Source organism: Apteryx rowi, unplaced genomic scaffold (assembly GCF_003343035.1).
Source record: "Apteryx rowi isolate R43461 unplaced genomic scaffold, aptRow1 scaffold_209, whole genome shotgun sequence".
Lineage (NCBI taxonomy): Eukaryota > Metazoa > Chordata > Aves > Apterygiformes > Apterygidae > Apteryx > Apteryx rowi.
Genome location: NW_020448408.1, coordinates 1,349,938 through 1,363,038, shown reverse-complemented (window position 1 = coordinate 1,363,038; position 13,101 = coordinate 1,349,938). Strand labels below are relative to the sequence as shown.

The 13,101-nt window shown below is 34.8% G+C and overlaps 1 protein-coding gene across 6 annotated transcripts in view; it reads left to right on the top strand.

The window, feature by feature from the left end:
• UGGT2 (UDP-glucose glycoprotein glucosyltransferase 2) overlaps window positions 1–13,101 on the top strand; it is a 107,094-nt gene that overhangs the window by 19,507 nt on the left and 74,486 nt on the right. For 5 of the 6 annotated variants that reach the window (XM_026064081.1, XM_026064086.1, XM_026064084.1 and 2 more), the window contains 4 exons: window positions 968–1,043; window positions 3,516–3,616; window positions 6,236–6,335; window positions 11,029–11,089. In XM_026064081.1, coding sequence (XP_025919866.1) covers window positions 968–1,043; window positions 3,516–3,616; window positions 6,236–6,335; window positions 11,029–11,089 — 338 coding nt within the window. Of the gene's footprint in view, window positions 1–600; window positions 630–967; window positions 1,044–3,515; window positions 3,617–6,235; window positions 6,336–11,028; window positions 11,090–13,101 lie in introns of those variants that run through there. The other variant, XM_026064085.1, reaches the window with a different exon arrangement.

Genomic DNA, 13,101 nt, shown 5'->3' with positions numbered 1-13,101 from the left:
AAAGCCAGTAATATTTTGCAGGTTATACTTAATTTCTTTTTATAGGCTTTGTTAAAAACATTAAGAACTAAGACATACATGGGGGCATTTGTGAACAGCTGTGCTTAAGATATAGTTCATTGCTTAATCATTGTTATCTGTAGCTGTACTTCAAAATGTAATCCATCAATAAGTATAGGATTGTGCTTGTTTGACCTTTGTTCTTCAATTACTTTATGTCAGTTGGCATCTCTAATATGTTAGTTAGCACAGTATCTGCACATTATTATTATTTTTTAATTTACATGGGAGTACTTTCACATTCTTCTGTAGAAAAGATTTACTGGAGCATAGGATTTGGTAGCACTATCTGTTATTATGTACTGAAGTGAGACATACACTACAGAAAGTAGTAGCTGTAGCATTCTGACAGAGAGTAATTACTTTGTGTGGAGATTTACAAGGCTTAAAGAAGGTTACAGTTAACCCTCATGTTAGTTTTGGTGAGGCTAATGTTCAGTAGCTGCTGAACCACTACAAATTTAATTTTGGTTTTTTTTAAGGAAGAGAAACAGATCTCTGATTTGCATCAGATGCTGGCTGGGGATTCAAGAGGTTTAAAGTCAGCATGTTTTCCAAGCATAAATCTGGTATTACTTGGCTGATGAGTGCTATACGTTACCACTTGATCAAACTGAGAAATGACTCTTTTGAGAAGTGAACTATTTAATGTATAATTTTCATTTATATTGAAAATGTAAACATTGGATGAACTACATGCAAAATTAATTTGAATGTTCATAATTTCTGTAAAGTGATTCATTCTTTTGCCAAAATATGAATGTACACATCTAAATCTAATTGAAATTACATCCAGGAATGACCACTTTTGGATTGTACATTTGTGTTAACAGTTTTATAATTCGTAAGAACATAATACATCAGTAATTTGCTTGTTTTATATTGTTTGTGTATGCTGCATGTTCAGGAACAAATGACACAACAGAAGAGGAGGAGGAGGAGGAGGAAAGTGATGTCCAAGGATTTGTCTTTGGCAGATTAAAGTGAGTTGACATAAGTTAAAGTTTTTGAACCTGAAACAAAAAATAAAAATCCTTTTATATAAAAAGTGATATTTATGTTGGCAATGACTTTGTTTGCCATTGGTCAAAATTCTGATTTTTTTTTTGTCTGTATGTCTTGTGAGTGTAAAGATGGAAACTTATGTTGTTTATACTGTTCATTTCTGTTTATTGCTTTTAGCATTCTAATTCTCTTGGAATGTATACAATAAACTGTTTTTAAAGATAAAAATTCCCTCTCATCAAGAGCCACAAAAATTTAGATATGAAAATGAAAATATGATGTTCTACAGTAAACAGCTGTTACTTCTTCTGTTTTCAGCTAATTACAATCAAAATGTTGGTTTTCAAAATGCAAGTAACAGCCTAACAAATCCAAAACCACATGTTGTAGCTACAAAGGGTGTTTTTAAGAGGCAGAGTCATTCGTTTCTAAGGGTTAAGGGGTGATATTTCTTAAAAGATAGGCCTATTATAAATGTCTTCTTATTTTGGAGTTCATTAATTTGTGTTCTGTTCTGGCAGGAACTCATATCTCTATGTTACGATCTGTTGGTCCAAGCGATTGATGAAATCAGATGCAACCCTGTTGAGAGCATAGGCTGCTTCCAGTCCACTACTGGTGGATTCTTTTCATGATTGCAGTCAGCAAAAGTGCTTCCTTCAGACTGTAGCAGATCCATGCAGTGAATCACAAATTTTGGCTTTTTCTTCAGCAAGAAACTTGAGAGTGTGGGTCTTCTCTGGTGTCATTCTCTCTCTCTGTCTTTCTGTCTTTCTCTCTCTCCTCCTCCTTTAAAGCAGAGAGTAAACTTGTTTGTAGTTATTCTCACCAAGCTGTAAGTCTTCTCAGAGTTCAGAGCTGATAGTGCTGTCTAAATTCTTGGAGTTCTGAGAGCCTATTCCCTTTCTGCCTTTTTTAAGGTAGACATGTTGAGGTAGAAGTGCACCCAAGTCTGCAGTCTTCCTTATTGTTTCTCCTATCTGTAGCGACCTTCAGCAGCAGGTAATATCAAATGCTTATGTCATACTGGCAATCTGAACTTTCTTCTTGGATCACGCTAGGCTTAGCTATACTTAGGTTCTTGGTGTCACATGGTGGCTACTTTGTAAAGCTGTCAAATATTTACTTGGACTTTTTGACCATTTCTAGACTCTGCTATTTTTTTTCTTCTCCTTTTCTTTATATGTGCTTGATTTTGTGCCCACGTTGACCTTTAGCATAAGTGAACGAGAGAAATGAGGCCCCAGGGATCAATACTAGATTTTGATAAGGGCTTGCAAGTAGGCCTTATTAGTCACTTGTCCTTCATTCACAGAAGAATAGATGGACTGAACAGAAAAAAATTAACATCAGGATAAATTTGCACAGAAGGAAGTTAAAGCAATAATTGAAGAGCTCAAAACTAGTTAAAAATTTGCTACTTCACAGAGGCATTTATAAGAATATGAACTATGATTGTCATTTCTAGGCTAGTGTTACAGGTAAGGAGCAAAAATGGAATTTTCTGTCTTTGCTCCTCTTTTCAGGTGAGCACGCGGTCTTTGAGGAACCCGGATTGCATTTTAATCACAGAATGAATAGCTCTAGTCTCCATCAGTGATTTATWTTCTTTTTCTGTAAAGGACAACAGTTAATGTCATCCAACAGCTATCAAATGAAACMGGGGAGGGATGCCTCACGAATCTTACTAATATCTATAATGCAATATAAAATATCACAGAAATGAAAGTCTTAGTGCTTTAGATGTCTGGGTTTTTTAACTATTTTAAACTATTTTTGCTTCTTATTCTATACCTTTAGTGGAAGAGTCTTTAGAAATCTAATGGAGAATGTTTGCCATTGGAGAGTGTCTTGTCACAGGGTGAAGTCTTTGCACTCAAAACCCAAATTATGTTTTGGAAAAAAATAGCCAAGCTTCTGGGCATTGCGCTCTTTACATCTAACTAGTGATTTGTGTGATCAGTAGCTTGATTTTTGTCAGCAATGTTAATTAATAAAAGATGTTCTCTCTCCCTACAAACCTTGGCTTGTAGTGGGTAATACAACCACAATGCAACAAGCTCTGTATAACTGTATAGTGACAGTTAATATATAATTAACTGTATATTATGCTATGTTTAACTAACTATACAGCTACCATGTGTTAATGCTATTGAGATTTTGAATTCATTTATTCCATCAAAATTAACGTAACAGGGTCTGAGACAGACCACTACAAAACAGTTGAACTCCTCCATGAGATTAACAAGTGCTTAGTCCTTCTTGGTATCCTATTATGCTCTCTCCATGCACCCCAAATCCTCATCTTTGTTTCAAGAAATGAATTGAAATTTTACTTCTTCTTTGTTACCATAAAGATACAATATTAGCTGTAATCAATACTGCAGATATAAGCAGACACTGATGGATGTCATTGATTTTGTCTTTGGTTTTTGCATGTTTTGATGTAGACAGATGCATCCTAACCTGAAAAATAATCTGAAAGAGTTTAAAAAACATCTCATTGAAACTACAAACAACATGGAACCTCTGAAGGTCTGGGAGCTACAGGGTATGTATTTCTTTTTTTCTGAGTTAGTACCACCCTCTGTTTAACTCTTCTTTGTTATGTTGGTGTATAAATATTATAATAAAGGCTACTTTTTTAAAAGAACATATAATTTCATAAAAAGATAGTATTGTATTAAGTATTTAGAAACATATTGGTATCTTGTCCTATTATTAAATGCTAGAAATTAAAGGAATATTGAAGTCATTTTATAAGGTAGAATATCATAACTAGCTTTACTGAATTTAAAGACAGAAGCTAAGTTGCCCAGTTTTTTGCCTGAAGTATTATCTCAGGTGCTAAATTTAGTTTAAGATGGTTTTTGACAGGAGGTTGAAAGCATTTAAGCACAGGGATGCTGTTTGTTCAGTGCCAAGGAAACTGGTGCTGACTTTCCTGTAATAAATAGATTCACTGTCTTTCCAGATAGGGGGCCTTCAGCGCCCTGTTTATGGTGCAGTTGTTTTGATATTCTTACTCTTGACATGACTGGGTGTTTTCTCTAGCTCATTCTCAGTGCCTAATCCTACTGGCTGAGTTAATGACAGCTACAGTCCGATTTCCTTTTATTAGCCTCCGAGTAAAAATTTAACTAAGTTTAACCAAAACTACTCCTTCAGCTGTAGGACATACTTTTATTTATAAATGATCCTAAACACCAACAAAACTTTTCGTGTAAAAAAGAAATTTGTTTTTCAGGACTTCTCTTTTAGGAATCTTATGTTTTAGATAAGTAATTAGATTTGCTATTCATAATGAAAAATGATACAATGTGGTATTCCCCTTAATAATTTATTCTTCTGTCTGTGTGAACTGCCACTTGGTCCTCTTGATCTCTAGTGCTTCAAAGCATACTTTGCGATCTGCTTTAAGCACAGGATCATCTTTTCCCTGAGGTCTGCCTATTCTTCTTTCTCAGCTGTGTAGCGTACCACAACCGGGAAGTCTGCAAGTGACAGCCCCAGACCAGTGTACCTATCATCATCCTTTCTGATAAGCTTGCATCACCTCCTTCTTCCTGTATCCTAAACGATGATGAGTCAGTAAGAATGATTACAGAGAATATCAGACATGCTGGATAGTCAAATTTAAAACTGTCCAGGATAAAAGGTCCACGGGTTTATTGCATACTGCTCTGCTTGAGATGGGCGTTGCATTTACAACTCCCACTTACAGAGCAGCTGCAACTGTTACGGTAAACAGTGTATCTCTCACCAGAGAGAACCAAGCAGGTAAAAAGACATGTCAGTTTTCTTTAGTGGAATTTGAATATTTGTACTCTAAGCTATTCACCATAACATGGAAGAGATTAACAGTTTATGAAGGATTATGCAGCCGTCTTTTAAGCATACACCTAAGTGCACAGCAGATAAGGCATCAGGATCTGTAGTAGTAGCAGCAATCAGGTATTCCTTCAGCTGATCACAATTTATTGGGCTGCCAAAAGAGATCTGAGATGTTCTTTTTGAAAACAGTGATCTTTTTATGTGAGCTGTTGTTAAAAGTATTAAGAAATTTCCAGTTAACGGTCTGTCTCTCAGACCAAAGTCTTTTCCAGCCAAGGTCTGTCTTGTCAGGCTAAAAATGGTATGCATGCTGTCACCTTTTCTTCTGGCTATTTTTTTAATTCCTGACTTCTTCCAAAGGCTGGTGCAAAGTTCTATTAGGCAGCATGCGTCAACTTATTTCAAATTGAATAACTTGAGGCCTTCAGTTTCTCGTTAAATGTCTTAACTAGCCACTTATTAGCAAAAGATATCATTGCCCTGAGGTAGTTAGGCAGACTATATCCAAAGTAGATAGAGGCACCTACTGTATTATTTCCTTACAGAATAAGTGCCAAAATTTGTTTTTCCCCACTCTTATGTGCCAAGTTGTATTACACCTAAGATAAGCACCTAATGTAGGCTAATTAGATTCCAATTTTTTTTTTCAGTGGGTAAACAAATGAATTATAAGCCATGCTGATGTGTGCAAATTTACTTCATTCTGAGAAAAAGGGTAGAGAAAAAAATGACATCCCTTAAAAAAAAATTCTGATAACCTTTTCTTTGAGACATACTAGACACTTATGAGAACTGAAATTTGACTTTTTTTCATAAGTGCGCCATTTTCAGTTCTTCTGAAAATGTTGCAAGCTTTTGAAAATAGTGCATCTCACAAGCTCAATACAACCTTCTTAGATTTAACGTATCTGTTTGCTGAAAATCCTGTGAAGTCCTGGCATTGAAAAGATCTTGTTCTTTGTTGTAGTTACAGGCTGTTGTGGATTGGTCTGTATTTAGGCTTGAGCCTGATATTCTTGAGGTACTGGTACATGACAATGCGATGCATTGTATTTTTTTCAGTGTTTTTTTTTTTTAACTTAGAAATTACATGTACAACATGTATACTCAAGATGGCCAAGCAGAACTTGTGTGAGAAGCCCAAAATTTGGCATTTCCAACTTTTAAGTGCCTGTCTTTTCAACCTTAATAATGTTACTTTATAAATACTTTAATGTGTAATTGAAACAAAAGGTATCTAATAATGGGGGTGAGTATATGGAACAGTTTTTCTGATTGTAGACAATATTGATTGAGAGTGGTCTTTCCAGTGATTTTTTTTTTTTCTTTTTTACAGATCTTAGTTTTCAAGCAGCTGCTCGAATTATGTCTACCCCTGTTTATGATGCCTTAAAGGTAATGAAAGACATAGCTCAGAACTTCCCAATAAGAGCCAGGTATGATACTTACGCTTGTTTTTCGAATATTGATTTTATGTTTGTATTTGAATTTCGTGACAGTAATACAGATTTATATCCAAATCCTGCAGTCAGATAATCATGTTTTACAGCTTCTTAGATAGATTTCAGGCAATTTCATTGAGTAGAAAATAACTCCTGGGAAAACTCATGATTGGTCTCTTAAGTGTTTCCTGTCTGAGGCATGAGATGCCGTGTTTTACCAAAGCATTCTAATCTTTCAGGCACTTAAAACAGAAAGCCTAGTCCTTCAGGTGTTTACTGGAGTGGACATTTTGCTAGGTACAAAATTCTGTTAAATTAATAGCAGACTACTCACAGTAGTTAGGGGCAAAATTCTGTTAGTTTCCTAGTGGGTCTGCCCACAGTAGTAGGTTCTAAGCACAACGTTGCTAATAAGATTGGGTCCCAACTGCTGTATGTTGTTAGACTTCTTACTGGGGAAGATATACGAATTACTCAACAAAAGATAAAAATCAATCTTAAATAAACGAATAACATTTTCCTTTGTATTAATGTTAAAGATTGCTCTTTCTGTGAGCCAGTTGTATTATAATTGAGAAATGCTTTTCTTAACATTTCATAAATTCTTCATGTAATCCTAATCCTATCAAGTAATATTTGTCTGAGTTAATGAATTAAATGTGTTGCTAAATATGGTTTTTAACTCAGTGCTTTCACATTTTACACCCTTATTTAATCATCCCATTATGTTTTATTATTACCTGTGATTTTCCTTTAAAGAAAATATGCATCATAATGGAAAAACTACCTGTGTAACATCTTGTTTCAAGGAAGAAAAATAACTTTTTAGATGCCTGAAACATAATCATTGTGAAATAGTCATATGTGAGTTTACAATAAGATTAACAACCAGAAAATGCAACTTTTCAGTAAAGAGTAGTGGAAATGTACATAGTGTTGAACTGTAAGACCAGTTCTGTTCTTTAAAAGACAAGGAAAAAAGTCAATTTGAAGTACTCTTGGTGACATTTAAGTCATTGATTTAAAAAGTCATTTAGCTATTACATCCTACTCAAGACTCGTTTTGTGCAGTGTATTTGTGGCACAACGATGCTACTTACCTACTCTTCAAACAGTTCTTTTTTGTTTTTCTGGGTAAAAGTATAAGACTTCAATGCTATTAAAAGGGGAATTACAGTTTCTGCCTTGTGTAATTTATTCTAATATGCTAATCTAGAAAGTCATTTTAACATGAGAGATTACAAATATTTAAATAATTTGAAAAGTTAGAGGGTATGTATTGACAACAATCCTAAATTAAAGGGACATTGTGTAAAAAAACTGTGCACAAAATAAAAAAACAGTGCACAAAAATTCCCCAATAATCTATAATCTAATCACGCTTCACCTGGCAAGTCATGAATACTAGTTTCAAAAAATAAAATCTAGAATAAAATGGAAATGCAAAGATATTGCGTAACCCCTTTAGTTAGATAACTGAGCCTTATAACAGTAGTCTTTTTAAATTGTTTACATTTCACTCAGTTTTGATATGAATAAAACCATTTTTTATTAGTGCAAATTTTTTTAGGTTGAAAATGCTGTATACAAATTTTTAGAATTACAGTTGTGAAAATAAAATTCAAGTATTATGTATGTTCCTTAAAAACCAAAGGGTCCCTTAGACCATAAAAAATTAATATACAGTTCCTCTGGAAGTTTCTTGTGCTTTCTAGTTTATAGGCTGCATTTTCATGTCTCAGTATTTCCAGTTGAAAAGGCTAGTCTGARGTAGATTTTACAAAATGTCATCAGATATACAGACAGTATAACAACTAAAAAATTTCATCTCAACGTTTTGATAATTAATTTCATAAGATTTTTTCATCTTTGATTTATTATATATCGTGTTATAAATATCTTGCTATTATGTAAGAATGCAATAATAAACATGATAATACCCTCCATTTCTTGCTAGACATTCATAATTCATGAGTATTCCTATTTTGAACATAGGAATAGTTTCCTTTTTTCAGGATATGCAGCACTACATAGTTACATATTCTTCCAGATAAGAGTAAAGAAGCATAAAATTATGTGATAGGTACTATTATAACCTTAAGCTGATACAAGAACATTCTTAAAACATGGAGAGCCATTAGTGTATGTTATTTTCAGACAGAAAGGTATTTCTGTTTGGTGAGTCCTCATCAGTGAATATTTAGAAAAACAACGTATAAAACTTGACAAATCTCTGAACAAATGGCTGAACTCAAACTGAGCAGGCATCTTTCAAAAGTATTTTTATGCGTGCTACCTTCAATGTATAAGGTCAAAGATCAACCCTCATACTTTCTCTTTAAATCTTTCTATAATCCTGCCACAAGAAGCTGCCATGCATAGACCAGCAGCTAGTTAATTCTTCTTTTATATGTTGCTGTCTTATTACAAAAAAAAAAAAAAAGCAGTAAAGCCAACCATATGCTGATAAGTATTTTTACATCCTTGTTAATGTTTGGTCAGCTTTGTCTTCTCCTTTCTGGCTTTTCATTATTTTCACTTTCATCTTTTATGTTTCTGCCTTTCTATTCTAAGGTACTTGGAAAGGTTTAACTTGTACTTTTTATCTGTGTACATTTTATCATCAGTGTATGCAGAATGAACTATTAATGCTGAGGGTTATAGGCCCTACTACAAACTATGTTGAGTTTAACAGGATAAAAATTATAACTTTTTTTTTTGCAGAGTCAAAAGAATAGTTGTGTTAGTACTGCCACGCATTTAAATTTCCAGCTTCCTGTTGTGTCCTCCTTTTAAATAGCTTTGTTGGTCCTTGACTAAAYAAACTCTCAATAATAATTCCCATCAATTACAGTTTTGTTTTTTTTTTAATGGAGAAAATATGATGTAAGCTCTGTGGTGTTTCTGAAGGATGTTTATTGTGGGTAGAAGGTCCCTTAAAGCAGTGTCCTACAGAGTCAGCTTTTGAGACTTCTGACTTAATAATGTTTTTTCCTAATCCTTCTCCATTTTTCCAAATTTTAAATTAGGCTTCTTTCTTTGTACTCACATTTTCTTTTAATGTTTTTTTAATCTTGATCAGTAATGTGTCTTTTTAACCAGAAATGTTTCTAGTTTCTGGCCTCCTGTTCTACAATTTTTATTTCAAAGCTAATGAACACAGTAGGTAGTAGAGTATAAGGTGTATTTCCTCAGTATTGAATATACCCAGAACATTCTTCATGTTCATGCACAGTACCTAGGCAGTGATTTTAAAGGCTTTATGAGAAAGAGTTTTGGATTAGTTGAACAATTATGAGCAAGTTATGAAGCTCGTCCTCCAATGTCTACCAATAATAATATATTTGAACCATGCTGTTTTGTAATGCTGTCTTTGGCAATGCAAATTTTGACACAAAGGATACCCACCATGTAGGGGTTTGTACATATACAGCTCCTCCTTAATCTTCTGCTGCTCTGTCGTGATGTGGTTCAGGAGAGATTCACAATGACAATCTGCCATAGTATTTACAGGGAATGGATGGAAAAAGGAATTTACGCAGAGAAAGATAAGCTGTGWTATGTTCTGTAATATTTTAAACAGGGCTTGGAAATCATATTGATTGCATGTATCAAGTAATCTCTTTGATCGCCTGGAAAGCTTGAATATTTGTTTAAAGTAAATTGTTGTTATGTCTTATTTCTTACATACTGTGAAAAATATGTGGGGTTCTTTAGAAACATCTATTCTAAACCATTTTTTTCTTTTTTTATTGGATCATATTGTTAAATGACTGCTTTACTGTCCATAAGTATTAAAGTTGGCTTAGTAGTATCATTCTCTGTTTAATTAACTTTCAGGTTTAAGATTACCCCAGTTTTTATTGAAGCCCCATTCATAGTTGCAAAAATATATACAATTGTGTTTTGAAAGAAATTACTTACATATGCAACTACAGTATTTATTTGGGAATTTATTGGGAGAATCAGGTTTGTGTTAATATGGTTTGGGATTTCTTAAAACATGGTGAGATTGATTTCCTACCAGGAGTATTTTGTCATAGCCTAGCCATGTTCTTGAAAGGTAAAAAAGGTGAATGAATGAGTTTTCTCCTAAAGATAAAATTACTAAAGAAAATAAATTTTTGACTGAAGCAGTTATTGATACTTTGCCTTTGGATATTTAAAATTTTCAAGGGTCTCAATCGTTACTTTTTTTTTCTTTTTTTTTATCAGCCATTTTTAAAGTGGTCATTCTTTGCATACTTTCCTTGCCTTTGTCAATGTCAAACTGTGTCCCTTGGCCTCCTGTACTGTAATGTTGAGTAGCATGGGGTTAGTAACATTAACTTAAAATATCCAAATATGACAATTACATATAGGATGTTAGAGCGACTCCTTTGTTTATAATACACATGCTATTTTCCAGAAAAATAAGAGGAAAGATTGAGAATTCTAAAAATATGCTGATACTATCACTTCAACAAAATTTAGCATAAACTTGAAACTTAGGTTTACTAGAATAACACACAAGAAAGCATTTGTTTGGAAAATAGAACACTTATGACCCTATACATTACTCTTTTTAATCTTAATTACTGCATTCTTCAGTTACAGTGCATTAGATACAGTATTAATAAATTTCATTTTACTTGATACATTTTAAAAAATATAATGGTTGAATGATACCAATATTTTATTTTTCCAGATCATTGACCAGAGTGCCTGTAGACAAGCAAATGCGAAATGAAATAGAAGAAAATCAGAAGGTTTGCTTTTGTTTCTTGAAGTACGCATAGAGTTACTATCATATTGCTGCTTTTGGAGATTTCTGTTAGTATAGCAAATTTTACCTCATTTCTATCAGAGAAAAAAAGTTAATAGCTTTAAATATCCTCTATTAATAAGTATCATTAAATACTTAATTCAGATTTTTCATTTTCTGTTGTTCATGTACCATGGTGCTTTTTCCCTTCCATTTTTTCACTTTACAGAATTTTGGCAATGATGAACAACTTTAATGGAGTGTTGTGTTCAGTCCTCATAAATTTTATGCCCTGAAAGCAAAATAGTTATCAGTTGATCTTTTCTACATATATTACGGCTTTGTTGTTGACGCTAGACCCACTGTCAGCACAGGCAGGTTCGAGCTTTCCAAATTCTTAGAATCACGCATGCAACTATTCTGCAAGGTATTTTCAGCACTGTCGGTGCTAGATGGTGGTTTAATATTCATTCTTGATTAACTGTATCTTTTGTGCCTTATATCACATGAAGAATCATTGTTAATGTGCTTTTGACTAATCTGAAATGCGTTCTAGGGTCACTTTACATTTGTAGAGTTCTCCTATTTTCTGTCTCAGATCAGAATTTGGATTTGTTGTTTCAAACTGAGTGTTAAAATTAAACATTAGCCACTATGCTTTTAGGACTGGTCTCATGAAATGGCAGGTCCAAGGTCAGCATTCTTGTATGTTTAATGAATTTTGCAAGACCTGTTTGTGTCTATGTTGCTAGACCATATGAACCTTGTCTTTCAGTGATTAGTACCTCCATATCACTGTCCTTAATCTTTCTTTAGTCACAGAATGTTTGAGGTTGGAAGGGACCTCTGGAGATCCAACTCCCCTGCTCAAGCAGGATCACTGAGAGCACGTGCCCAGGACCCTGTCCAGATGGCTTCTGAATATCTCCAAGGATGGAAACTCCACAACCTCTCTGGGAAACCTGTTCCAGTGCTCAGTTACCCTCACAGTAAAGAAGTTTTTCCTCATATTCAGATGGAACTTCCTGTGTTTCAGTTTGTGCCCGTTACCTCTTGTCCTGTCACTGGGCACCACTGAAAAGTCTGGCCCCATCCTCTTGACACCGTCCCTTAAGATACACATTGATGAGATCCCCTCCTGAGCCTTCTCTTCTCCAGGCTTAAGAGTCCCAGCTCTCTCAGTCTTTCATCGTCTTCGTAGCCCTCTGCTGGACTTGCTCCAGTAGCTCCATGTCTCTCTTGTACTGGGGAGCCCAGAACTGGACAAGCACTTCAGATGCGGCCTCAGCAGGGCTGAGTAGAGTTAGAGGATTATCTCCCTTGACCTTCTGGCAATGCTCTTCCTAATGCACCCCAGGATACCATTGGCCTTCTTGGCCACAAGATGAGTGTTTCTTACCTAGTTTAGCTGACATTGCTGTTGACTTGAAAACTGTCTCCAATCAGTGTCTGAACTTCATTTTACATGACTAGAAAAACTGCTTGAAGTAATTATTTCAATTAAAAAAAAATACAGCAGTCTCAAATCTGGAGACAAGCTGGGCATGCAGGTCTGGTGGCATTATCTGAGACAATTGTCATCTTCCCTGATACTGTCTGCACTGATACCAGGGAGTGTTTTTTTAATCCTTGTTGAGGCCCTGTGATCATCCTTGCATGTGTATTTAGGTTTGGCAGATACAGCCTTTTTGTGCCTGTTTGTTTACCATTTGGTTAGGGAGGTTATCCCAGTTTGCCAGTTCCTCTCCCTTTATTTCCTGAATGGATGAAGCCCAATATGCCTTCCAAATCTTCTGAGTTGCTCCGTGGTCATTGGGCATCTTCCTGTTTTGTTCCAAGAAAGAAGCCTCCCAATTTGTGCCATGTAAGAGAATTGGGACACCTTATATGAGCTCCATGGCCCAGCAACCTCTGCAAAGTAGGTATTTCAGACAACCTACATAGAGGCAAGTCTTTCATTACCTCACAGCTCTAGCTTTCATAACTAATGGGGTGTTGAGACAGCAGCTCTGAAGA